Source organism: Oxyura jamaicensis, chromosome 5 (assembly GCF_011077185.1).
Source record: "Oxyura jamaicensis isolate SHBP4307 breed ruddy duck chromosome 5, BPBGC_Ojam_1.0, whole genome shotgun sequence".
NCBI lineage: Eukaryota > Metazoa > Chordata > Aves > Anseriformes > Anatidae > Oxyura > Oxyura jamaicensis.
In genome coordinates, this window is record NC_048897.1 from 63,499,800 (window position 1) to 63,527,783 (window position 27,984).

At 40.7% G+C, this 27,984-nt stretch overlaps 1 protein-coding gene across 12 annotated transcripts in view; it reads left to right on the plus strand.

The window, feature by feature from the left end:
* The window catches only part of TEAD1 (TEA domain transcription factor 1), a 161,219-nt gene that overhangs the window by 41,926 nt on the left and 91,309 nt on the right, over positions 1 to 27,984 (plus strand). For all 12 annotated transcript variants that reach the window (XM_035326584.1, XM_035326591.1, XM_035326585.1 and 9 more), the window contains exon 3: positions 13,895 to 14,148. In XM_035326584.1, the coding sequence (XP_035182475.1) occupies positions 14,001 to 14,148 (148 nt within the window). In that variant the 5' untranslated portion in view covers positions 13,895 to 14,000. The remainder of the gene's footprint in view (positions 1 to 13,894; positions 14,149 to 27,984) is intronic.

The window sequence follows — 27,984 nt, forward strand, 5'->3', positions numbered from 1 at the left end:
TACTCATTTAATAACAAAAATACTCAAATGAAATACATTTGCCTAGGATTTCCAAGGATTTTACTGGCAGTAAGTAGAAAAAGTCCTGCTTGGTTTTGAAGGCAGTGCATCACAGCTTGACTGAGCTTCTCATCTCAAGGGATATTGCAAATGGCTATGGTAAAGCATAGAAAGGCTTAAATAATCATGTAGCTAGTCAGTGTAGCTAATCAAGAAGACTAATACTTTTCTTGAAGTGTTAAATTCACTTGAAACACCACTAGACAGTTCAGGATCGACAGCCAAACCTCCCAGAGACTTGCCATTTTAACATTTGCTTACGATGCAAGGCCAGAAATTGTTCTGGTTTAAATAGGTCTATCCATCGAGGACTGGAAATGGAAAGCCTGTGATCTTGAATTTCCAAAAAGGAGAGAGAAAAAAAATAGGGAGTTTAATGGTGTTTTGTGGTGGAGAATTAAATAGCAAAGTTTGAAGTCTCAGCTATCAACATGAAACCAGCCCTAGCCTTTAATTTGAAACATACTGGAGAAGCCATGCTACAAGTGTTTGGTTTTCCCACTGACAAAAGCATATACTGAGTTAATGGAACTTTTGTGTATAGACAACATTATGAGAAACAGAGATAATTATAAAGAGCAAATGTAATTTAAAACTATGAATAATTGAGTCTATTTGTATTTTTCTCAGCTTGACAAAACATTTCCATGCAGAATTGAGTGCATGCAATAAATAGTAACTGCATGCAATGAATATTAACTGCTCTTCAAAAACATTTTGATACTGTCTAACCTTCAGATACTAAAAATTCCTTTTGTTAGAAGCATGCTATTTATATCAGACCATGAAACTATCAGCTAGTTTTAGCAAGGTATTCTTGACTATGGTGTGCAGAGATACTTCTTTGTCATTGAAAACATTACGGGAACTAGATTGTCTCTCCTTCCTCTGGATAACCTACAGAATTTAATATATTTTCATACTTGCTGCAAAACTATCTCCTGAAGACCCCAATTAGAATGGTAAAACTATATCAAAAACATTGAGAAACTTTGTTCTGTCTCCTTCAGAGACCTTGCAGCTCCAATACCAACATTGCTCCTGGCAAGGTATTTCTGCCCATGCTGGTCAGAAGACTGAACTGGATGCTGTAGTGCTGGTGCCGTTCCTGGAGCGGCACAGGCAATGTGTGGTCAATGCAACTGCTTCAGGTCTTCTTGAACCTGATCAGTCTTATCAAGAAAGCATACACTGAAATCAGCTTCAGTAGGCAGTTTACATCACCCTGGTGACAGCACTAGGCCTCCAGCTTAGATGTGTCCAGAGAACACCTCAGCTTGTTGCTGCCTCTGCACATAGGAGCAGTGCTGAGGGAAGAGCTGGGCATGCTTTGGCTGAAGGAGCCTGACCAGGCACCTGGCTGTTGTAAGTGACAGGGCAGCCCCTGGGCCCGCAGCAAGCAGGCATCTGAGGGCACTACAGCAGCTCTGGCACTGGACAAAGGAGAAAACACGACCAACTGTTGGAACGATAACCCCCAAAGAGAGAAGTAGAACAAACCTTGCAAGGGTATGCTCCCCTTTCATGTCTCTCCCGCCAAATGGAGGAGGACTGATGGTGGTCCTGATGAAAGAGCAGTACAGGGCAACACATATCCATGTGTTTTATTTTTCTCTAATGTACCATGTATTTCTCATATTGCTTTGGACAGTCTTCTCTGAAAATCCCACGTGCTCATTTCTTATCCCCCCTCTTCTACATGTGGTAGCATGCCAGGCCCAGTCATGGGCAAGCATACAGCAGTGAAAATCGATAGCATAGGTCTCTGTGCTGGGTCATATGAGTTTGGTGGTCCCTTTCCAAGAAGCAGCACCAGCTGCAATGTGGCGGAAGTGTGACTCAGGTGGGGAAAAATGGCATGGGTCTGCTAAGGTTTGACACAGGCCTGCAACTCCATACCCAGCCAGCCAAGGGAAACCTTGGAGTCATGGTCTCTGCCTCTTCAAAAGGCACACATGCTTTTGTCAGGACAGCTTGTGAGAGACACTTGGGTCTACTGGCAAAACTAACAAGAGCGGTTTTGGACATGCAAGGCATTCCCCAGGCAGAACAAGCGGCAGGTGGTGATTGCCCATGAAACTGAGCAGTGAGTGGAGGGGGTGCTGTGGGAGAAATGACAGTGTGCTGTAAAATTGGTATTTCTGTTAAATTCAAGATTTTTCAAGTCCAGTAGAACTATAAGCATTAGTTCCCAGGCTTGTACCTTTTGTTTATGTCTTTATATGTGTGTTTTGTTTTCTGCTGCCTGGACTCCACCATGTCGTCTTTAACTCTGCCGGCATCCAGTGAAATCACAATAGTAATGGTTGCCAGCAAAGTTATTTTGTGGAAAATTGACACCTCCTGAAGAAGGATTAAGCTACAGTGAACAAGGAGTTGAAATAGACTGAAAACATAAATCAGAGATTAAGACAGAAATTGCTTCCTCAACAGGTGATAACTGCAAGAGAAGTGCAAAATAACTACATAACTATTATATTGGGTTTTGAAAATGCTATTGCTGGTCATTGTAGGTCTTACTTATGTTTAGCAATTAAAGATTGCCACAGTTAGGGATTGTTTCAGTATCTCAGCAGGGGAGTGTTTTTTGCTCCTTTGTAGAAGATGCAAGTCCTGCTGAATAAAAGCATCCTTACTTCTCAGGAGGATTTGAGATATCAGAAATAAATTTTCCATAATGGACAAAATGAAAGCTATAGATCTGTCATTATCCATAGGAGACAGTCATGCTGACAAAGTGAAGCTGATTCCAATGCATTTACTGCCTGTGGAAGGGTATGTGTTGGACGCAAGTATGAAATGGAAAAAAGTAGTTGGAAAGTACAATTGCTCATTTCCTTACATAGGAGGCTTCCCTTGTACCACATAGATAAACAACTCAGACTTAAAATTCAATTTGGCAGGTAATTTGCTCATAACACTACTGCTAGCAGTTGGAAAACAAAAACAGTTAAAATACTTCTATTTGACAGCTCCTGCACCTGCAAACAAAATTATTACTTTGATTTTATTCTGTACACAAAAGCACAAGGTGGGATTTGCAGTATTGGCTTGTGATGAAGACAAGCCACTAAGCAAGTTGGGACTAGTCAGCATCCCAGATAGGACCCCAAGTCCTATTTTACATGCTGGTTTGTGAAATCTCCTTCTGTTCAGAGTTGGTTAGAACGAGGCTAGGAAACTAGGATTAAATCCTAGGTCTGCTGAAGGCTGTGGTGCTGTGATTTCACTTTTTTAAAAAAAAAAAAAAAAAAAAACGTCCTGTGATTCTGTGTTCTATCACCAGAAGACCAAAAGACCAGAAGACCAAAAGACCAGAAGACCAGCCTTTCCCAAAGTGAGCCTCCCAGTATTATCTCTCCTCTGCTTCCAGGCTCCTCCAGGGCTGATAGGCAGTGTCTTATTCCAGCCAAAACAATTGCTAATGGAGACGCAAAGAGCTTCATTAAACTTGGAGTGATTATTCATATGTATAAAATGGCTCTGTGTTGGCAGGATCAGAGCCTAGGGCTGTATTCAAGTAGTAACACCAAAGCAGAATAAAACTGTTTTCTCTTGGTTCTATCACGTACCATATCGGCACATTCAGGTGAGCATGAGGTATCTGTAGTGTCCTGTTTTTAAAGGCCAGATGCAGGTAGCTGCTTTAATAAGTCTGCAGCTTATAGATAATGTTTGACAGAGTTTCTTAATTTGTAAAATGAATTTTAGCTAAAAGTTAGGTCTTTCAATGTATGTTTGAGAAAGCGTGTGTTTGCACTTACATAAGGGAATGTTTGTATAACATCTGCGAAGCAGAGAATAAGTAGACTTGAGGGATGAAAGGTGCCAGCTGCTGGATTCCAGGGGTGTATTTGGCCAATGAGATGTTGCAGGCATAAGTCGCAAAACTTGCCTTTCTCCTGCTTCATAAAAGAAGGGCCCTTCTTCAGCTTTGTATAGAGAAAGGGTTAATCTTGTGGCTATTTCTTGTTTAAACAAATGCACCTGAGTAAATGAACGAACCTTTTACTTTACTGTGCCTTTTTTGTACATTTTTAACAGAATACTTAAATCATTATATAAAATATTTTTTACATAGATGAAAGTTTTATGTTACATGTGAACCAGTCAGACATTGGACCACCCTTCAAATAGCATTGGTTTTCCCCTTCGTGACTGAACATACATAAAGTTGTTCAAGCAGGTGGCTTTCTGTCCCTTTTCCCACCTCACTCAGAGCTGTTGGTGAACACTCGTGTTTTTGCAGCCATTGTGGGGAAAAAAAAAAAAAAAAAAAAAAAAAAAAAAGACTTTCATCCTTAAAACAAATTAATCAAAAAAGAGAAAAATCCAAAATATTGGAGTAGGAAACGAGTTACTCATATGCTAGGAGTAAAATAAGAGAGCTGTGAGCATGAATGATTGGAGCTCATTTTGCACATGGTTGTGTGACATGGGAACACCAATAAAACTGGGGAGGCTTGGGGAATTGAGGAATCGAATGGTTTCAGGGCTACGTCTAGACAGAACAACTCAGTGCCAGGTCTGTCATATGTGTGAGCAATGGATCATATGTGGTCCCAGCAGGAAGCTAGAAACACACCAGAGATCAAGGATTTACCTAATTCTAATATTTATAGTACTTGGTATGTGTTATTAATAGATCCAGTTTGGCTTTTGGGGTAAAAAATAACTGGTCGTGCTCAGGATGCTGTGGGAAGTCAGTTACAACAAACTACAAAGAAAAGATTATTGACACATACGAAAGCCATTGACTGTGTTTACATCATTCGTCTCCTCCCAGGTAGATGGGATTGGAACAGTGGCAAAAACACCATTAAGTGCACAAAATGTCTAGCTCCAAAGGTATGCAGGGTGTTTGTGTCTGTATCCAGGTCCAGATGCCAAGGTTATGTGTATGGAAGGATAGGGAGAGATGAACACCACTTAACGCTGATGGAGGGCCAGTGTCTGTTTTCTTTGGGCTTTTCTACTGTAATTCATAAGTTGTGGAGTAGGCACAGAGCCTCAGTGAAGGCTGAATACCTGCCTGAGCCTCCTTGGGATGTCTGAGCCTGCGGCATTCAAGGAATGGGCTGTTGTTAGGTTAACGCAATAATTGCATCTACTTTTGTGTCCTTTTTTCCAGCTTTGTACATATTAAAACCTATTGTCCTGGTAGATACATATGCTAGTTTTCTTTTTTCTGTTTACATGCAGTGACAGCGTGATGAATTATAGTGAACTGCCAAACACATGCTCTGTAAACACACCCCAAGTAAAGCAGTGGCTTTGCCCTTGCCCTGAGGGACTGTACTGTGGCCTCTATGTACAGGTCTCAGGGTTGGGGAGTGTTCCTTTTAAAGAGCTGCTACAAGGCAGTTTGGGGCCTGGTGTTTTCTGTGGTGAATAGTTGTCCTCGGGCCAGCCCAAGCCCTTTCACCTGCCCTAGGACTGGAGCCCACCCCCAGGTGCAGGCAGACTCCCCTCAGTCACAGAGCATTCTTCTGAAAGCTGGATAATCGGCAAATGGGTGAAATATTAATAATCCCCATTTCACAGTCTAACAGCTTTTGCCATAGAAAATCCCCAGCTGGAATACAGCTGGGGTAGGCATGCCACAGTGTTCTTCTGGCAATAGATGTAGCCGTTGCCATTCATAAGCCATCCCTGTCCGGTGACGGTAGGTGCCCAATCTGCTCCTGCTGCAGAGCGCAGCAGCTGGCTTGCTGCACAGTTGCCTCCTGCAGTTGCAAGAAGGATGATTTCTCCTTCTAAGAGCTGGTAAATATTTTATCCTTTGCTTTGCTTCATGTTGATAATTAGCGAATGCAAATCAGACACGGTGCTCACTGTTCTTTGTTCCTCTGAGTGCCAAGTCATATTTAGAATAATCTTTGTTGGTTACTACGATAATGCAGTATTTGAGCTGGGATAAATCCCAGGAACACCCTTATAATTGAAACAAGCTGGGCGTAAATGAGCACTAGCACCTAGAATGAATGTGACTGCTTCAGTATCATATGGGGAAGGAATTGTTTCTTGAACAGCTGTAACTGTAATGAGATAGAGATTCACAACTGATATGTTAAGATTCACCTACTCAGTGATAACTTGTTAATCAGTGCCCATCACGGACCATGAGACATGTGTAGCCCCTTACAAAGCACTGTGTGCGTTGGATTGCTGGGCACTGGCTAGATATGTTGCAGGCGGTTTGAAGCTGTAGCTGTATGCCTCCAGGGTCCTGGTGAGCCAGCACAGACCAGCGGAGCCAGTGAGTGTGGTGAAGTCACAATCAGAATCTGGCTGTTTCCCCACATAGAAGGTGAAGCATTTTAGTAATTTCTATGAAATGAAAAATAATGGAAAAGAAAATTGGGCTGGAGTCAATGATTCAGCATCCTTACAGCAATAATTATATATTAACAAAAGCATATTTTGGAAAAAAATAGGCCTTCAGAGTGGTAAGAAATACTCTTTTCAGTTGCATAAAGAGTGCAGAGAGACGAAAGCTGTTTGGAAAGGGAAGAATTCTCATGTATTAACATCTGCCCATTCTTTGCTGAGTAATCTGTTCCTGTAAGTGAAAAATGAGCAATTCAAGGTGAATGCAGTATTTCTTTTCAGAAATAGTTTATATAATCCTAATTTCACATTTATGTCTGTATGTACTCTTTAAGTAATGCTTTGTTCAGCAGCACAGTTTCCTCACAGTTCATGAAGCTACATGAAGCTTCTCAGATGAGCTGGCTGCAGACTACAGGAAACTATCACTTTATTGATGTTAAGTTACATGGTTTTGTTATTTTGCACACTAGCATGGCACTGTCTGTTTTCCTGCTGCTTTTACGTGTAACTGAGTGCTGTAGTGGAGGGAAGGAAAGTAACACCTGATTTCACTAACTGACTAATGCAGTCACTTCAGAAAAAATAGTTGTGCTGCTTTTCACAGGTGTTCTGTTACTGTAGATGAAATGATCATGTTAGTCCACCACAAGTCCCAAAGACAAACTTGAAGTAGGTAGCTTGCAGTTAGTAAACAGGTTGAATGCCAAGTGAGAAATGGTAACTTAAACTAGTTCTGGTCTCTAGTAGGATTAAGTCTTGAGATAGGAAATGTATGGAAGCATCATGGCTTGCAACTATCTGATGGCCAGAAAAAGCCCAGCATCGGATTTTTTTTCCTCCAGTGTTCATGCAGACAGATTAAAACTCTTTTTATTTCATTTCAATGGTAGAAGTGAATGGCTGAATTAGTCTGGCTGAGTTTTAAAGGAATACTTTGTCCTAGAAATGGGCTTCTTCTCTCTCCTGGTGCTCTTTCTTCTTAGAGAAGATAATTGCTGATAAGTAGACCTTGTAATGAAAATACAATAAAGACATTTTAAGCTAATGGTTTTACCACTGGATCCTCTGTAAATGATTTACATTTTTATTCTTCGTACTGTTATCTTTCCTCATAAAGGTAAATTAAATATAAAATTGCTTAAATATATTTGTTTTCTTGAAAGTAATGCCACTTGCACCTCAAAGAATCAGAAAAATCCATGCATGCTTAAATATTACAGCTACAAAATCCAGAGTATGAATTTGTTTTGAATAAAAAATTAATCTTTTTTATTCCTAAATTTTTTGATCATATTTCTTGACTTGCATAAATACTGCAAAGATACTTTTACTGGAGTTGTAGAAATTTCAGCTTGTTTTTAGCTGGAAAAAATGAAGTTTAACAAAAGTTTCACTTTTAATACTTTGCAATGCCATATGCTGCCTTAGACTGGGAGAAGGCTCCTACCTAGGATTTTTTTTTCAGGTGTGCTTTGTTAGAGTCAGAGGTGGTTTTCTGTATGCCTGTGGAGATGCCGTAAGTCTTCCCCTGCTGAGTTCCTCGTTCAATGAGAAATTGGCCTGCTACGGAGACCTGCAGAAGAATTTGTCACTGACAGCAATAGCAGCACTGTTCATATTGTCAGTGTGAGTTAAGCTGACTTTGGATTAGAAAAAAAATATCTTAGTAAAATCCACACTTCCTACCTGTTCTGTATTTATTGTAGTTTACGCAGAAGAGCTTCAGAAACCTGGGTGTGATGTGGAAGGTCAGGCGTTTTGACACATGTACGGACATACAAAGGGAGGGTGGGAGCAGCCTTGCCTCCTACAGCCCCCATGGAGAGAAACCACAGGAGGAGCCCTCTTCCCAGCCTGGTGCTTTGCCCTCTCCCTGTCCTGCCTGTCTTGATGAGCTGCTTCACAGGAAGCTTTCACAAGTGATGTTCACACAGCAAACTGCCCAGCAGCTGTGCAAGGGAACTCTGCAGAGCAGAGGAGCACATAGCTCCGTGGGTATCAGCAGTAAGAAGCCTGCTTTCCCCTGGGTTTCTGCCCTGCTGCTGACCAAGTTGTCTTGTTGCCAGCATGTCTAGGGAGTCTCTTGAGCACCTGGGTTTTCCCATGCCTGGGCAAGGATATACTCCCACTGCAGGTTTCCTTCTGTTGGTGCAGTTTATGTTCTCTTTTGGCTGCTGAGTCTCATGGCATCATATAGTCTGTTCCTCTTCCTCAGACAGGGTTAAGCAGAGCTGCATCATTCCTGAGAACTGTTTGTGTCACCTGTTCTCAACAACCCCTCCCCTGCTACAGTTTCCCAGTGTCCCACACTGGTCACTTCTGTTGTGTGGCTGATTGTGGAGTCAGAATGGTCTTCCAAACAACTAGCATAGGTTTTTCTCACTGCAACTTACATTCTTTGCTTCTTGTCCTTTCCCTGGTAGAAATGTCAGAGAGCTTTGTCTCTACTTTGCTGTTACCTTTTCCTTATTTGAAAGTGGTTATCTTCTCACATCAGTCTTCTCCAAATTTAAACAAACACAATTCCTTTTCTGGTAGGTCATGTTTTCTAGATCTGATAATTTTCTTCCTCTGGATTATCTCCAGCAGTACTTTCCTGAAGTCTTAGCACTCCAGCTGTGGATTTGCACTGCAGCACAAAGCACAAGGAAAATCCCATGGACCTGCAACTTTTCAAGCTTTGAGAGAAAAATTGCCACCTGCAAATTTAGAATTAGTTGGTTTTTACTCATCTGCTCATTATTGTCTTGATGTTTATAAAAAGCTTGTTGGATTCCTGATCCCATTGTTTTTATAGAACCTAAGATGTTGTTCACAATCTAAAAATATATTCTTAAAAGTGTAATTAATCACTTCAACTCTTGACATTTTTGCATCAATAATTAAGATCTTCATAAAAGAGCTGGTTTAGAAATACTGGGCTAGTTGTAAAAATTATCTGGTAACCTTCTGTAGCCATTCGTAGCCAGAAGGTAACTATACCTGGAAATTCTTGCAGATGCCACTGCAGGATATCTAAAAAATAACTGCACTTGATCTTTCACGTAGACAGAATTTAGAAAACCCCCTACCCCCACCCCCACCAGATACCTCTCAGAACCAAGGCATGTTTTCAGTCTTTCTTGTATTCCTGCACCAGTACCTGCAGAATACTAAACCTCTTCCAGTGGCTATGCATGTATGCAAGTGATACCTCAGTGCAGGCACCCTTTAGCACCTGTACACTGAAATTCAAGAAAGTAAGTTTAAGGAATAAGCAGAAAAAATGATTGAACTTTTGCAGGACGTTATAAAAGAAGATTCAGCTTAAATGACTCTTGAAAAACAATGTTTGCATGTTAGATCATTGTAGAAGTATTGAAGGATATGAAACATATCAAGGCCTTAGATCTGCACTTGTCCTACACTCCTGTGAAGAGCTATTGATCTCAGCTGTTGGTCTGGGCAAGTCCAGGTTTGCATTGCTCATGTAGTGAAGGCATAAGAGAATGTTTTATGCAACCAAATAAACCATTCCCTTGATACGATGTTCCAGACTACCATTTGGCTTTGCTTAAATTCATTGGTTTGATCTGCTCTGACAATAGCTTTTCTTGTTCTTCTGAGTTTTTAAAGTAACTTTTCAACCAAGTGAACATCATGAAGATGAGTAATTTCTTGCACCTCATGAAGCTGTAATAAATGGATATTTCCTATTTTTAAAATCTAATATTGTCCCTACTAGTTTCTCCATTGCTAAATGAAAAATACCATGTTGTTTGAGAGGGGAACATACCTCCATTATGCACAGCCAACATGTCCTGCAAAAACTACAGGAGAAAGCCAGGCATACTTAGAATTGACTTAAATAGAGGGAATCAAAATCAGCTGCAAGACTTCACTGTTCAGAGTGGCAACTAAAGGAACTTAGGCACATGGGAAGCTGTCTTAAAATATATGTCAGAAAGACTGGTATTAAAAGGAAAACTCTGAAGGGGGAACTCCAAAACTGCAGTAGTGTGTTTTAAGCAATTTTAGAAGGTAATAAAAGGATAGCCAAAATCTGGTAGGGTTTATTTGGTTGGTTTTCTGGAAAGCATGGAGGTGTTTTAATTTCTTAACATAAAATACAAGCATGGAATTGGTTCTGTAAAAGTTAACATGATAAAAAGCAAATTATAAAAATTATAATAAAAATAAAATAAAGATGAAAAAAATATAAAAAGCAAATTTCAACTTGATGTACCCTCTAACTTCCCGTGCAAATGGATCCTTTTTGGTTGTTTTTGTTAATTGCCTCCAGGAAATTAATGCTTCTTCCACTAAAAGTTGGTATTAGGAGATTTCAAGTTTGCTAATAAAAGGAAGACTTTTTTTTTTTTTTTTACATTTAAATTGGACTGGAAGACTGTATTTCTCACATGAGATTTATTGCTCATTAGAAATGTGCAACAAAGCTCATCTATTGACAAGTTGTATTATTTTTTGATAATCATGTTCAACTCCAGCATAATAGGTCTGAAATTTTTAATCATAGTTGGATCCTTAGAATTGGATCCTTAGTTAAAGATGAGGTGGATTTGCCTTTTGATACGTAGAGCTGGGCTGGAACTGATTAAGAGAGAAGCTCATTATTTTTGTGAAATAATAGGGAGCCATTTAGTGGATGCAGTACAAGGTTTTCTTGCTCCTTGGTCCTCTAGCTAGATCTGCAGTGGCAGCGTTCACCAAAATGGAAATCACTCAAAACAACCTTTAGTATATGAGAGGGTTTTTCCAGGAGGTTGCTCCCTACCCCATCATACATATTCTGGAAGAAATGCTTGCTTGTCTTATATTTTAGAGGCTTCTGTAGTAGCTACTAATGCCTCAATATTATATCCAAGTAGGTAAAAAGGAATGGGAAGGGAGATAGCACATTAGTGAAAATTCACCAGTAAAACACAATGCAAGATCTAACATGAATATCAGGTAACATTAATTACTTTAGAGCCTCTCTGTTTTCCTTGTGTGCATTTTAATTATTATTTCAGAATAATGCAATAACAAGGACTGGTTTATAGGACGATAATAAGACTTGGGGCTACGACTGCGGCAGATTTTGTAAGCAGAGCATGGTTGGGCTGGAGGGAAAGATGCCGGTGGCTGTGCTGTGTGTTGCAGGATGTGGTTCCTGTGATGGTGGAGGGGAAGGATTTCCTCCCCGAGTCACGTTTGAAGAACTGACCTAGTAAACAGTCCTGCTCTGTGCTGTCTTCTGGTGAAATGCTGAACCATGGTCTTGATCACGTGAGGCCAGTAAAATCTCTCATAGCCATTTTTCTGTGCACTGTGGCAGTAAAACTGAAACCCTGCTAATTATCCCAGTCACCGTGTAATTACCTCATTTACCTAAAATTCCCCCTCTATTTGAAGGCTTAAGTGCCAATGATTGTTTTTGTCAGTTCTTTCCCAATATTGCTGTTTATTTCCGCTAAACCTTGAGAATAAGATTCCAGTCTTGAGAGCTGAATCAAGCCTTCAGCCTTCTGAAAATTTTGAAGTTTTGTGTTTCACTATTTTACAAATGTTTACATATTCCTCTTTGTGATGAGGCTTCAAAAAATTTGGCACATTTTGCATTTTTCAGACAGTAAGTGGTGTATTTGGGCAGACTTTGCTCCTGCTCCTCATTTGTGTGTGGTTCTCTGTGAATCCATCCCCTGCTTCATTATCACTTATTAAAAGGCGTTCGAGATGCTGTTAGCCTTGAGATTAGCAATGGGTAGGCACTAACGTTGTTGTAAGCTGTGCTGAAATGCTAAAACCAATGCTAAGTTAAGAAATGCCTCCCTGTAGAAAAAGACTTTCAAGTAGGGAAAATAAAGTTCTTGGGAGTCCATTTCATGTGTGCTGATCCCTCAGAGTGCCTTGTAAAGCCCAGAGGAGTGGAAATACCCTGTACTTCAAGCGTCAGACCGGTAACTTTGGTTAGTGAGACTGCAAGACCACTCCCAGATCCCCCCCCCACTCCCAGACCCCCCCCCCCCCCCCTTTTGTTTTGTTTTGTTTTGTTTTGTTTTTTTTTGCAAGGCTCCCTAGCCTCTTATGGACTGGACTGTCAGGTTTGGGATATCTAGTGATTGGCTCGTTGGTTAGCTCAGGTGAGGAGAGCTGTAAATACTTCTCCTTTCAGGCAGTTATCCAGCTCAAAAAGGTGTTTTTCCAGAGCTGCTAGCCTCCAACTTACTTACTTCCCCTTCTTTTCCATCAGCTGTTTGCCCGTGTGCCACTTCTCACCTGAGTGTCTGTTAAGCTGGAGAGGGGCAGGTGGGTACATCCCCTTCTTCTGCACATAGAAAGGGCCTGCTCTCATCTCCCGTGAAAAAACAAGTATTTTATACATACATATTTTTTTTTCAGTCTTCAGGCAACTAACTGGATTTTTAAGAGTGTGTGCGGCACATGCATGCATGTTTGAACACTCCTATCCATTTAGATCAGTTAGAGTCACCAAACTTCTTCTTTTTTCAAAATAAAACTGCATTATGCCTAGACATGTTGAGCCAAATCTGTTCCTGGTGTTATTTCACTGACTTCACAAAGAATTACACCAGAGATGAATTTGGTCTGGTATAGCAGCTTTTTTGCCTGGAGCAAATCTTTATAGCAGTAGTATTTCTCTCAAAAATATAAAAGGAACACTGACAGATCTGCAGCTCTGGTGGTGTGAGCAGGTGCAGCTATATTAAATTATTTCTTATTAAATAGATTCAGCAACTTGATTGTAATTTTTGTTCTGCTATGGTTCTGTGACAGGGACCTTTTAAAACTGGCAAAATAAATACCTTGTCATGTAATTCCTTTCTCTGGTATTATCATTTTAAAGATTTCCGTTTGTACATAGCTCAGATTTTGATTGTACTATATATTTGCGTAAGACCTGAAAAGTAGAGCCTTTTCCAGTTAATCACATTGAGCTATATTGTTGCTAGTGTAATTCCATTTACTCCATGACATCCAACATCCAGATGAATGTGAAGGATAGTTTTTATTTGGGATTTTAGGTTTAAGTTGTTTTAGGCTCCGGTGGTCACTGGAAAATGGTAATGTAAATGTAAATGATGGTACTTCCTTTCCAGCCAGTGGAAAGGAAACTGATTTACCCCAGCTTGAGGGTCTGGTTTGGTATTTTACAGGTGCCAGTCTTACACCAGATTAAATATGTTATGTGTTGTTGAGTTTTCCCCAGTATTAAGACCTGTTTTGTCAATCTGTGAAATATAACCTGATGCTATGTGCCTTCATGTAATTGGATGTAGAAAATGTGTGGTAGAGTTCCTCTTCTGACAACCTTATCATTCTGCCTCTACTGATTTGGGTTAGAACTGTTGTTGTCAATATTTTACTTTTCTTGAGGCTTCCCATGCTCGCGTTATTCCCATTACTGCTCAGCTGCTGTTAACTTTGAATCAGAAGTAACCAGAAATGTGTGCCTGAAGTTCCATGTCCTTAATGCCTTGTGGACTTGTTTGTTTTGCAGGTTTATTGCCTTTAAGACTCCAAGCTTAAGCTTGGAGACCCCAGCCATCACCATTGAGCCCAGCAGCTGGAGCGGCAGCGAGAGCCCTGCCGAAGATATTGAAAGAATGAGCGATTCTGCAGATAAACCTATTGACAATGATGCAGAAGGTGTCTGGAGCCCTGACATTGAACAGAGCTTTCAGGAGGCTCTAGCTATCTATCCACCATGTGGGAGGAGGAAAATCATCTTATCAGATGAAGGCAAAATGTATGGTAAGTGGTGCACATTTAGCCTTTGGAAATAATTGTCCCAGTGCAAGCTGTAAAGGACAGCTTGTTTTTCTACATAATTCCTGGCTCTGATTTTAGTAATTATGGAGTAAATCTTGAATAAATCTGTGAAGTTGAGGTAGCTTTGCTGGGCTGATGTGTTGCTCAGGATGGTCTCAACCAGTCCTTTCACTGCTGGCACTTGGAAGCAGTATTGATGCATAACTGTGTCATTAATGAATGCTATAATTTGCCTAAAGGGGAATGTTTAATAGAAGCTTTTAGATGTGTCACTCCTTGAGCATAAAATATACGTAAACATTTTCCTTATTTTTGCAATAAATGGTGCAGAAAGAGAAAGGGGAAATACAGTGGCAGGACTGCATGGCAGAACATACAATATTAAATTGGGAAGCTATAAAGTTCTTGTGTTCAAAAAGCCTCTCAACAAAAGATCCAAGTTAGGGGGTGCTTTTGCGCCTTTCTTTTTCTTTTCTTTTCTTTCCTTTTTTTTTTTCCCCCTTTTCTCAGTGCAGACTGCTATAAATCAGATGACGCGCTGACAGCATTCCATAAATATATGCTCCACCGAGGGATGCTGACATCTGCACACACTGTCCGGGCCTCTGTTGCTTTCGTCCCACTCATCCAAGCTCTCTAGCTCCCAGGGCACGGTCGCTTTTTTTCTTTTCCATTGTGCAAACTTTTATTTGTGGGCCACGGAGCTGTCGCTCCAGCTCCTCAATCTGTGGGCAGCCGTGGGCCGGCAGTGGCTGTGCCTTTGGGGGATGCAGGGAAAGGCGTCCCTGCCTCCCTACCTGGTGGGGCTGTCCCCAGGCAGAGGAGGGGGTGGCTGGGCCCGAGTGCAGCCCCAAGCAGATGGTGCTGCAGCTGCCACCAGCTGTGCCCCCGCGCCCCCCCCGTGTGAGGTCATGGAAACGGACACTGATGCTGCCAGTAGTGGCAGCGTTTTGGGGGGGTCTCCAGCAGTGGGACCCGCCCCCCCAGCCTCTCCTCGCAGCTGCCATGTGACCCTGGCGGCCACACGAAGCGTGGTGTCTGGAAAAAGCAAGTTGTGATGAAGCATCTCAGCTGCCCTTGGCAGAAAGTTGCTGGGCCCTGGTTTCCTGCCTGGGTGTTTGCTTTCTTTTTTTCTTTCTCTCTTTTTCCAGCCCCCCTCCCCATACAGGGGAATATAATTTCTCTTGTCTTCTTCTTGCCATTTTCTGCCTGTTTTGATTGCATCTCGTTGTTGTTATTTTCCTTTGGAAAGGGGGAGACGATTTGCTTAATTAGAAGGTTGTGCTTTTTCTAGCAGGACATGAGCATGTATATACAAACAAGCTTATTGTGTATTTATGCTCAAAAGCTCTACTTGGGCTGGAAGAGCCTCATCAGCCAAAATAAGGGTGGCTGCATTTTTTTTTTTAAATCACCAGCAATCACCCCTGAAATCTGATTTATACTGTTTTAAAGTGTTCTTTGTGACATGGTATAAATTAAAGACATTAACGTATTTATCCACTCGTTTTGACAATCACTGATTTAATTTAATGGTGCTTTGATACTGAATGTTACCGTTTGATAAATTATGTGTACATAGAAAACATTCATATACATTCATAGATATATGCATATCTAGTTGATTGTTACTGCTAGCTAATAATATCATAAGCATATATGCATGTCATATGTATTATTGTTCGTCCTAAATCAACCTTTCAACGAGAAAAAGGAGGTGTGTGCATTATGCTGAAAACTTAAAGCGTTACCCTGATTGGGAAGAAAAAATGTGTTAGGAAGTGCTGGATACTGTATTAGTAGAATTTACATCCTGACTTTGCAGTGGATGAACTCATGTTTTCCTTCTTTAAGCTGAGTAACTGCTTTGTAGTGTTTGAGGATTTATTGAAACCATGCTAGGTTTCTGAGGACTTTATAATAGAGTCTTATGGCCCTGAGAGCATAATTGTTCTCCAAGGATTTTGAAATCAAAACAGTGTAAGTGTTTTAGATTCTGTGTGGCATAATGAAAATAATTTAATGCCTTTTAGTGGCATACCAAGTTTATTTCACTTACAAGAGAGACGTTGCAATATCTCTAAGCTTCCATAGCGTTGGGGCATATTGTAATATGTCACTAATTCATGAACCATGTAAGACAAAAGGTCAGGAGAGCACCATTTAATTTTCTGACTGAAATTACCTTTAGATATAGGCACTAGAACAAATATGATCTTTGCGGTGGCAAATATAATGATCACTCTCTGTGGATTAAATTAAGCAGTTGTATTTTTTTTTTCTTTGGAGATGAGCAGAGATTTTCCTTGACAAAGCATTCTAAGTCTCTGCCTTTGATTTAATGAGTGCTTCGCAACATCCATGTAACCAGAAGCCAGAGTTTCTTCACTGTTCTCTGCAGTGGTCTGAAATGGTCCTTGAAAGAGAGCTTTCTGAAGGGGGCTGTGCACAGGCTCGCAGGGCATGCAGGGACTGCGGGGCCTGTGCCCGCCATGCCGCCCAGGCTGTCGCAGCATGGCCCACACTGGCACAGCCACCCCGGCAGTGCCGAGGGACTGCCGTGACCTCTCCTGGCAGCCCGGATTGCTTCAGCTGTTCCACTACAGCTGTGACCTTGGACTGGGGTGGGGAGGGTGTTTCCCTCTCCCATTGCCTTCCCAAAAAAGTAACTTACGGTATCAGATGGGGTTGGGAACTGAAGACTTTCTTTCAGTCCTGCCACCACAGAGGGGTGTTTTTGGGCCCTGTGGCTGGGGAGGGAGGAGAGGGATGCCATAGTGCTTTGTGGCCCTGAGGCATCCTTGGTCGTAAGGACAAAGTCGCGACCTGCGTGAGGCTGTGAGCATTTCAGTCTGCCGCTGACCCTGCCACCAGTCCTGGATTATGGCTCCTTGAAGAAGCCCTCAGAAAACAAAATAAAAACTTAATAAAACTCTTGCTTTTGAATTTATAGGAAAAGATTGGGTAAGAAGCAAAGACACTTGTTTTGGTTCAGAGGGGGCAAATTCCAAGAACCTTAGTTTGGAAATTCTTGAGAGAAAGGGAGTGTGCACTAAGGCCAAGGGACAAGTGATAAGGTTTCTGCAGGAAAGTGCTGACTGTCATTCCTCTTCCCCCCTGCTGTGTGTGTGTGCTTGTGCACTCAAGATCTTACAGTTTTGGCTTTGCTACTAACTACTACAGTATTGACTAGTAAATGGGGAGTGCAGAGGTGGGGAAGGTGAGGGAGGAGTAAATATCAAATCTTTGAGCAGAGTGGCAGGGTAAAGGAAAGCATCCATAACTTGAAACTCTCCCTCTGTGGAAGTAGTTGAGCAAAGCCCATGGAAGAGAGACTCTGCTAGACCCATTTTCCTTTGTTTTCCAAGATATTGATAAGATTTTTTTTTCATTTGTACAGCATCAAAAGAGGAATAGATAAATAGCAAATATCAGCTACTAGTTTGAGGTGGGACACCCTATCATTTATTTCCCCTTTACGAGATGAATTTCTGTGCCCCTGCTTCTCCAGTACATAGTAAATACTCTAGCCCATTAGAGGGCATTGGCTGTCCTGCATTTGTACTTTGTTCAAATTGTTGGTCTTTCACTGCTGACAGTTTAGTCACTCGTAGCAATTTCTGTGAACTCACTTATTGGCAGGATATCTGCCTGTGCTTGTCTTTGCTCCTGGGAGAGTGTTTTGGAAAAGATTAGAAGAATGAAAGCTTCTGTGAAATGCAGCCCTACTTTTATTCCTGGTGTAACACTGAAGTCACTGGAGTTACCACAGGAATGGATTTGGCCCTGTGTGCACGTTTTTGTCTTTTTTGAAATTTAGCTACATTGAGATGCAGCTTTAGTGCAGCTCCAGGGACAATACCACAGCAACGTAAATTTCTGCAAGTGTAATAATGCGTACAGATGTGCTACCACCAACATTGCTAACACAGCCTTAAGGTAGCAAAGATGGCTTTTGCCTTTAAGACTTAAAAATAATTTGATCTTAATTTCTGCAAGATGTGATCAGCTCTTCAATTACAAATGAAATTAGTCATCGTGATTTACATTGGAGGTATTCATCTGTACATCAAAACTACATGAGAGTGCATTAATGAGTACTTATGAAGGACGTTTTTAGTTGCTTTACAAAGAGGACTAAATACTGTTTAATGTGAGAAGATGCAGAGCAGCTTTTCAGAACTGTATATTTATTAGGTCATGCATAAAACCTCTTGGCCTGAGTTACTGTGATAGTAAAGGAAAAAGGATACTTTCATAAAAATTTCTGTTCAGATTATAGGATTTTTGTACAATGAGTAGTAGTAGTCTTCATTTCCAAAGCACCTTTCTCTAGGCTTATGTGATTCTGTAGGTAACTGCTATTAGTAGGTGTCTTTCTAGGTTTCTGTTAGGAAATTGTGAGCTAACTAGCTTTATGAAGAATACAGTAAATTGCTGCAAATTATTTTTACCATTGTTCTTAATTTCAAAAGTTCCATGCAAGTTATTGCCTCCATAAAGGCATCAGTACCTTATAAAGTTTCCACAGTATTAAGTATATTTGAATGTGAATAAGGTATTTGGAGTGATGAAATACCAGATGTGAAGTATCAGGTTGCATATTTGTTCATCTGTTATTGCAATCATTTTACAAAGGTATGTTCTTTTTTTTTTCTTTTTTTTTTTTTTCTTTTTTTCTTTTTTCTTTTTTCTTTTTTCTTTTTTGTGTCTCACAGCAACATACACAAAATGCACTGGAGATTCGACTTTTATTATGAAAGTTACTGTTTGGGTTTCTTAGACTGTAAACAAGTCTGTCTAGAAACATTCTTGCAGTCCTGTGATTGCACACTGCATTACGTCATGGCACAGTGCATGCATGAAGGTGGTTGCAAGCATGTGCTGAGCGCTTGGCAGTCAGTTAAAAGTAAAGAAAATGAAGGCTCAAAGATACAGAGTCTATTTGAAAAGTTACTACTTAAATTGCTCAGATTATGAACAAAGCTGCCTATCAACATTTTTGTAATCTAGTAACGTTCTTGCAACATCATGAGACAGTGCTTGCAAGAAGGCCTCCTGCTTTTGTGAGTTGAGCATTAAGTTCTGCTGTCATTAGAAATTGAGGGTATGGGGCTTACTTGTCCAGCATTTCTGGAATGTGCAGGATCAGGTTTTAATCTTTCCACATGGGCTTTCAAGAGTAAATTGTCAACAATTTGGGATAAAGTGTTAGTCTTCATAAGATGGAGGTGAGGTTTGTTTGTTTGTTTCATTTGTTTTTGTTTTTTCTCCCTCCCCTCTGCCATAAGTTGCAGTCCTCAAGAGAAAATCTAAGTGGGATTGTAAGAGCTGCACATGATAAGGGTATCAACTCCTACCCGGGGAGCAGGCAGAAGAGAGCAGTCTGTGGAAAGCACCGTGTCTGAAAGTGCGAGTGATGTTGTTCAAGGTTATCCATAGCACAGCAATCAAGTACTCCCTTTGGCTGTGTTGGGTCAGGAGTAATGTATTCCAAAGGAAAGCAGAAGTAATACTAAAAGTTTTGCTGAAGAATTTTGCACCAAAAAGAGCAGAATATCCTTTGGAAGTGCTTTTTAGCACTTTCCTTTTTTTTTTTTTTTTTTTTTTTTTTTGTCCTCTGTAACAAGTATCTTGTATTCAGTCATCATTATAAAGAAGGACTTGCAGAAAGTTGTTCATATCCTGCTTATGGGAAACAACATCAGGTAAACAGTTAGTTACCCTTGTTTAGAGGAGTTAGTAGCAGCATTAGTTCTTGCATGGAACTATGTGAAATCTATAAGGGCAGGTTCAGATCAGGTATTTAACCACTTAACAGTCATTTAATGGCTATTCCTACTCAAATGTCTGTACTAAATAGAATAAGAGAATGTTTTTCCTTTATGACATTGTTTGTTCAGTAAATCCCTTGTTTAGAAATTATGCATATTAGAATGAGAGCACTGAAGTTATGCAACCTCCCTAGAACATCCAGGATATGTTTAGGAGATTGTCTAGTGTGATTTATACTAGTTCATTTTTCTTCCAACTCTGATTTCACAAGATAAACTTGTGATACTGTAATTGTGGAGGCACAGTTTTTAAGCCTTAAGAAACAGGCTTCTCTCCCACTAGGAGTAAGAGTTGATAATTCTGCATGTAGATAGCATAAAAGAAAATGTACTCATTTACTCGTTCTGTTCCCTTGCAGAACGGTGATCGCTCTTAAAAGCATGTCAGGGTGAACATCTTTCGGTTCAGGCAACATAGGGACAACTTGAGATAGACAAATAAGACCCACGCTCACTTAGGAGTTGTGATGGTCTGTCACATTTGTTTTTTTTTTCCATGAGACCAGTATGAGATTACTGTAGAAGTGTTTCCTCTCTTACCAGCTTCAAATACCAGTTGAATTATCTCACACCATCCTAGCAGGATCCCACTGATCCACAACCGCAGTGCTTGAGGGTGTGTGGAAGGGGAGTTATATTTGTGTTAGGCACCACTATCCTGGGCATCATTATGGAAACAGGAGAGGAAAATGTATAAATTGTTATTTTATGGAGAGACTTGGACAGTGCAGAGTGCAACTTATTTGGCCAGGAAGCAGAGAAAAACTGGTCAAAATTGACCCCAGCACAACCACCACAGTCATCACCGCCATGGTGGCTCACACCAGCATCCAAGAGCTGCTGGAACTGGAGACTCCTGGCCAGCTGTTCAAGCCAGGCAGAGCTGGGGCCAGTGAGATGAGTGGTGAAAGCCAGGCATCCGAACCATGTTGAGGGGGAAACTTCATCCTAACATTCCCCTTCTCCCCTACTAGATTTGCACGGTGTGGGTGTGATTACAAATAACAGGACAGTGAACAAAGGACAGTGGCAGCACAAAGAACTACTTACAGCATTTTTGGCTTTCTGGAGATGTGCACTTTCCCATAGAAATGGGCTTATATCCTGCTGCACACCTCACAGGAGTGACCTTGGGCTAACTGTTGGAGAGTAAATGCAGTGGTTGTGACATGAGTCTTACACAATTCCCAGAGGGCCATGCTATTCAAAATGAATATGTATCGTTAACTGTGTCTTACAGGGATTTCCTCACAGATGCACGCAGGATTTTTTTGTGATGCCCTTGAGAAGTTGTAGTCATACCATTATATGAATATTTTCCTATCCTACAAACATTTTAATGTGGGACACTTGGCCTGGAACATCATAGAGAAACACTTCAGCGTCTGGACTTCCAGATGATTTCAGTCTGACCATATAGTTTAAAGAATTGGACACTAATGGATTAACAGTTTACAGACTTTCAGTGGAAGTAATGATTTAGCTAAAAGAAAAGGCTTTCTCTGAAGCTTTTCTGTTCTTGTTTTTGTTCTAGGCAGACTAAAATTTTTACATTGGATGATTAAGGACATGTATTTGAAAGTAAAAATAATATGAATTAGGAGAAGAACATAAATGTGCTAATACCATGTCATGAATACTCTTTTAAATGTAGGGAAGTAGCATGGCTTGTTTGACCCATTGTACAAGGGACAAAAGTGCATCCCAGATGCACAAGGAAATTGAAATCCTGAGGGATCTTTGCGCACCATGTTTGTTGCTGGGGATGTCAGTCAAATACCAGCACAATGTTACCTCAAATAAGCACAGTTAATAGAAACTGTGGTCAACATGTACATTCTCTAGTGTGAGAAGTCAGTGTACTATTGCAACTGCTTAATTACAGTCTTCCTACACCAGCTATCTCCAACTAGGTCAAGCCTCTTGAGGATTTTCCTGGATATTGGCAGATTTTATGCTTTTATTGAGGTGTTCTTTCTAGCTCCCTCAAAAATAAATAAATTAACATGAGAGAGAAATCCAGAGATCAGGCTGTCTTGCACCCATACAATCTGATAGAATTTAGGAACTTGCCACAGAGTTTTGTTAGCACAAAATCTGGCGTACCTTTGTAAGGGGGCACTAAGCTTGCTTGAGGTTACCCTGTGTATAAACCATCAAAACAGATCAGAATATCAACACAATTCCTTGTCTGGTTGTCTTCCTCAGAAGAAATAAGATTGGGCTGAAGTGGGCAAAAATTGAATTAGCTTGGGCCGAATGTTGGTTTGTTTGGAGGTAAAGGTTGTGAGCTTGATGTCTTGACAGTTTTGGGGAGAGAAGCACAGAATATATGCCTGTGGGTGTTAGGAAGCATATTCCAGTAATCTATGTGGAAGTAAGTGATCTAGATTATACTGCATTTGCATTTCTAACTTATTTGCCTGAAGTTGCTTCACTTTTGCTTGCTTCTACCTTAATGTCAACAGGTGTTTGGTTAGCATGAAAAAGGAAAGCATTTCTTAAATAGGAATTGTAGCTTAATTTGTGTTTTATGTCATATTAGCAATGCCAGTGGGTAGGGAGCACAGATGAAAAAAGCAGCTTCAGCCACTTGGATTCAGCATCAGAGTTTTACCCCTAAACTAACAGGTAACTGTACTATCTTAGGTATCAGGAAAAATGAAATGTTAACCTGAATGGTTCCAGTTCCATTTGGTTGGGGACAGCAGGCTTACTGTAATTTGTGGATATTGTTGACAACTGTAGATAAGTAATAAAATAATTATCTGTAGGAAAAGTAGTCTTTGAATTATATTAACAGATGCCTTCATGTGATCTGGTGACTTTAAATTTTAATTCTTAAAACAGGAATTGCATTTTCAATTGTTTAGTTCTTCCTTAGCCAGATTGTTGTCAAATCATCTAGTACAATTACTTATGAAAGAAATACTTACTCATAGGTACATACATACATGCACATGCATGTGTGAATAAGTGTGTGTGTATATATAACTTATTCCTCTTTCAGCTGATTAAAATGGATTTAAAAGACCTCAACAAGGGAATCTACACACAACAAACTGGCTACTGCTTGGCTGGCACCCTTCCTTCTGTGCTTTGGTTACTGTATGCATCCCATTGGGTGAGCTGTCTGCAAAGAAATATTGTAATTCACATTCATAGTAGTTATTAAATAGGTATGTAGGTTGTTGTTTGTTTAGATAGGTGAGGTATGTAAGCTTTTATTGTATGTTTTATGTTTAGAGAGCATGATGTATTTTTAGCTTCGAGGAGGTCTAACCGCCAGAGGCTGTGGAAGCGCTGAGGAGAATTACCTTAAGGGAGAGCTTACTGAGCCACGTGCAGAATCTTCCGTCTTGCGTGGCAGTGACAAAAGAGTACGGGGAATATGTAACAGGGTTGCCAGAGGAGTGTCATTAGCAGATGGGACAGCTCAGAAAAACCTTTGGTCTGGCCTGGCTGCCCCAAAGATGGTAGATCTGTCACAGCCCCTCTTTGGTAGCAGCTGTGCTGAGTTCCTGCTGGCCTCTGCGGGCCTGGAACGTGCAGTGCTGGCATGGGGCTCTGGTGTGCAAGGTTAGCAAACAGGGAAACAGCAGGAAAGATGCATTAGGACTGGAAATACTGAGCAAAGATAAAAGTGAGGTAAAAATGCAATGAAAAGACCACTTCCATTAAAATTATGAGACAGGAAGTTTTACAAGCTGCCTCTACCCCAGTAAAGAAAAGAAGTATAGAGAGATTAAATAACTTGTCCAATGTCATCAAGAGCTTTATAGCAGAGCTGGGAACTGAGCCCTCTCCCCACCAGTGCCATCTATGGTTTAATGCTGAAGGGGCCCCTTTCACAGTTTATCCAGTGATATTTGGGGAGCTTAGGACAACTGTGGCAAAACCATGTTTCCTGCACCACATCCTGTGCACTAGGAGAGCAGGCTGCATCTTCTTAAAAGTATAATCTCTGCATAATTTGACCACAGGATGCCTTGCGCCTCTAATAAGGGAATTGGCTAAGTGCCATTTTATTATTATTAGGCATTTGCTTAATATAGTAGCTCCTTGAAACCAAACACAAAAAGGTCCTTGTGGTGCTATATACCACATACAAATAACAGACATCTATAAAGAGTCTAACATCTATATGGAGAAGACAGAGAAAGTGAATGGGAGTGTGAGGCAGTATTTAACTCTATGTTGATGCTCCATGAAATGATGTGAAATGTGACCCATCCACAGAATAATATAGAAGCTGGTGAAAATAGGATGATTTAATTTGTTCATAACATCATTATTCAAGGAACAGAAAAGTATGTAGTTTATCCAGAGACATAATCTAAGAGGTTTTTACTCTGTGCCAAGCTAGAATTCTGCTCTTTAATTACAGATTGAGAAAATATCTCGGGATCAATTTCCTCCTCAGTTACGCTGTTATAAATCTAATGGAGTTGTTAAAGATTTATAGCAGTGTAACTGAAGGCAGAATTGCGTCCCTTACGTTTAAAACTTAGTTGGCCACATAAGTAATAATTTCTGTTTTCTAGGCAAGAGTTTAAGAATCTTGCAGACCTCTGTTTCTTTAAAAGAAATATGAAGTACAGCAGCGTGGTTGAGTGATTAATGCTGGAAGGGATGTCTAGGGGCAAGCTGAATTGGCTGGTGTGGAAAATCCATGTGCAATTCAGATTTAGGATCTGTTCGCAGATGCCCTGTAATTTAAAATGTCAAAAAAAAAAAACACAAAACCTTAGGCCTTCGTGTAGTAAATTAATACATTGCTTGTTCAGTGTGCAGCAAACTTTAAGTAATAGTCTCATATGAGGTGTGAACTCATCGTATTCCCCTTAGTAGGGACTTAACTTCAAAATTGATTGTAACTCTTTAAATCCTGACAGTATCTAAATCATTTTAAAAAAATCTCTTTTGATTTTATATAAATTACATATTTAATGACTTAAAAGGAAAAATGTTGCCTTATATATCCAGACCTTAAGAAATCTTGTGTTAGCACAGATGTATTTTATCCATTGGCTTTTCAACTTTAATGGAAGGGACTTTCTAATAAGCAACAGGCTCTTTATTGGTTTCCTCAGCTTTCACTTAGGAAAAGAGTTCAACATTTGAAGTCTCTGAAAAATGAGTTAGGGTATGTCTATATACTGTATGGAGGTGCCTGGTCTGCCTAAGCACAGCCTGCGCAGATATCGCAGTTGTACTGTGACAGGCAGCTGCTGGGCTGCCCCTTCCCAACAGTCTGTTGGTACTGAAAAAAACAACCAAATCCATACTTAGAAGTGACGAGTGTCAGTAATCAATGCATCATCAATCAGGACTGCATCAAACCCCAGTTCCTTGGGGCACCTGCTTCCTGGAACCACTGCAGGGCAGAGGGTTGCCTCTGCCTCCTCCACCCAAGTGTCACCTCATGGGAGGCAGCGAAGGTGATGGGCTCAACCTCGCATGGGGGCTGAGGGTGCTGGTGGTGTCTGTGTTCCCCTGCATCGAGGTGGGGAGAGCCCTGGCATGCTGGCGAGTCTTGGCAGGTATCAGTGGACCTTGGGTTCACTTGGGGCTGCCGTGTACCTGGGCACTTTACTCAGAGGCACACAGCAACTCTCTAGGCTGGAGTGATGCTGGTTGGGGTTTTATGTCACTTGTGATAATTCTATTTTTTTTTTTTTTCTACAGAGTACTGTAGGTCTACAATGAATTATAGAAATAATAAAGAGTCATAATACATAGCTATACAGAAATATAGGCCCTTTAAAATAATGTAGACCAATACCTTCTCAGAATAGCTGATTCTAATGTAAATACATTATTAAGGTACGAGGCCTATTTTTGAGAACTTCCTTTAGGAAGGAATTGAAGAATTAATTTTTCTGAGCATTGTAAGTAGTATTTTTTAAGATGTAAGAGAGAATAATAGATTAGGTACATTATATTGTCTTAAAAATGATTTTTCGGTGGCATTTTTATTAGCTGTGAAAGCCGTAACTCTGAATGATCATAAATAATTTCAATGTTTAATACAATCCTGGCTTTATGCACTGATTCACGATACCTGTGACTCCTAAGTATGGATCTTGTTTGGTTTTTAAATACTGATAGGTCATTAATTACCTAAAAAACAGTTCAAATATAATTGAATAAACCACCCTGTTGTCATTTCTTGAGGTATTTTGCAACCTAAGCAAAGGCTCAGGTATTCCAGATATGATAGATGTGCAGATTGCATAAGTCGTTATGCATTGCTTGCTCTAAGATACAGAGTCCTGTCTGCCCTTAAACCCTTTGTTCTCTTGACTGAATGCAGTTAATTAGCAACCGTCTCCATAGCAACTGCCTCATAGTCCAAAAACATTGTCTCGTTTTTGCAGTTTAGCTTATCACACTGTTTACCTGAAGGGCTTTTCACTGCATTGAGTCTCATTTGAGTTGGCTGCATGCCTGCTCACGGAAGTGAATTGTCAAGATAGAAAAACACCATGGCAGCAAGATGCTGAACAGGGCCCTCTGTGTGAAAGCAAAAACATTTTAAAAGTTCTGTGGAAACAGAAGTTGAAGGTTGCAATGATTTACGTCCAGTTTTAAAGCATGTGACTTGCCAGAAACACCATGCATTTTGAAATGCAGCTTTACTTCTGGGCCTTCTTTACTGTTCTGCAGGCTGCCCCCTGTGCTGTTCCCTTGCCCGTCACGTGCTCAAACCTGTGAGCCTCACAGACACAGACCTTCTTCCTCCAGGCCTGTGAGGAAGCTTGCCTCCCTGCACACCTGGGCCGCTTCAGAAAGCTCCAGCCTGTGCACTGAGAGAACGTAGCTGTACACTGGTCAGCCGTGCTGGGTGTTGCAGTCCTGTTTGTTTTACTTTGTGTTGACAAGGTTTCATGGGAAACCTGTGAGTGTTGGTTCCATGCAGTAAATTAATTAGGGAGGGAAGTAAAAGAGCTATCATGGTCATGTAAATTCAAATACGCAGGAGATTTAGGCATATTTATATGAGCCAAGAAAATGGTGTTAAAATATCTGCCAGGTATTCATATGATTGAGATAGTAACAGTAGGCACAAATTTGTATTAACACAACTGTCAGTATGGGATGGGATACCTAAAACATGTTCAAAGTTCACACAGAGGGGAGTCCACATATGCACACATCTCTATACAGGCTTACTTGAAGGTGTGAGTGTGACACTGAACTGACGGTGAAATCTCTCCGGTGCTCTGGCCTGACATTGGTGTCTGGCCTGAAACCAGAATGCTCCTGGCATGAGAAGTCTCATGAAAAGTACAACCATTTTCTTGTTTAATGGACATTTTGCTCATTCATGCTTGTTTGTGGTTTTTTGATTGTTTGCTTGTAGTGGGCAGTGTGATGGACGAGAGGCTGATTTTTAGCCAGGGGTAGTTCTCATTTCATCCGAGGCAGAACAAGAGGCAGCTTGTCAGCCAGCCATGCCGGTAAGCACCTGGCTGCCTTCCGTTTTGCAGGGACAGTTTCAGCTGGCAAACCTTGCTCTCCCTTGTAGCCCAAAATGGTGTGTGGGACTGCTGCATCTTCATGGAAAGGCTTCATTTTTGGTATCATGTATTAGAAACAGACTTTCCATTCATTTATTAAGGTGTTTGGGGCTCTTTTGGGATAAAAAAGCAGGATGTGTGCAAACCCTGCCAGTGTTGCTGGTGTTCTCCATTATTCCTATAGAGCATCTGCTTGATAGAGGGTTATTTGCTGTTCATGTTAATGTCTCGCTCACACTATTCCACATTCACTATCATTATTAGTAGTATTTGAATTATAGAAGTGCTGAAAGTCTGCAGGCAGGATAAAGGCTCCATTGTGGTAGGTCTTGTGCACACAAGATGAGACAATCTCTGCTCTGGCTGTTTACAGTCTGTTTTAAGACCAGTAGCGTAAGTGGGTTTATCATATGAATAGCAGAGAGGGAGAGAAAATTGTAAAAATGATAGGAAATCCATGG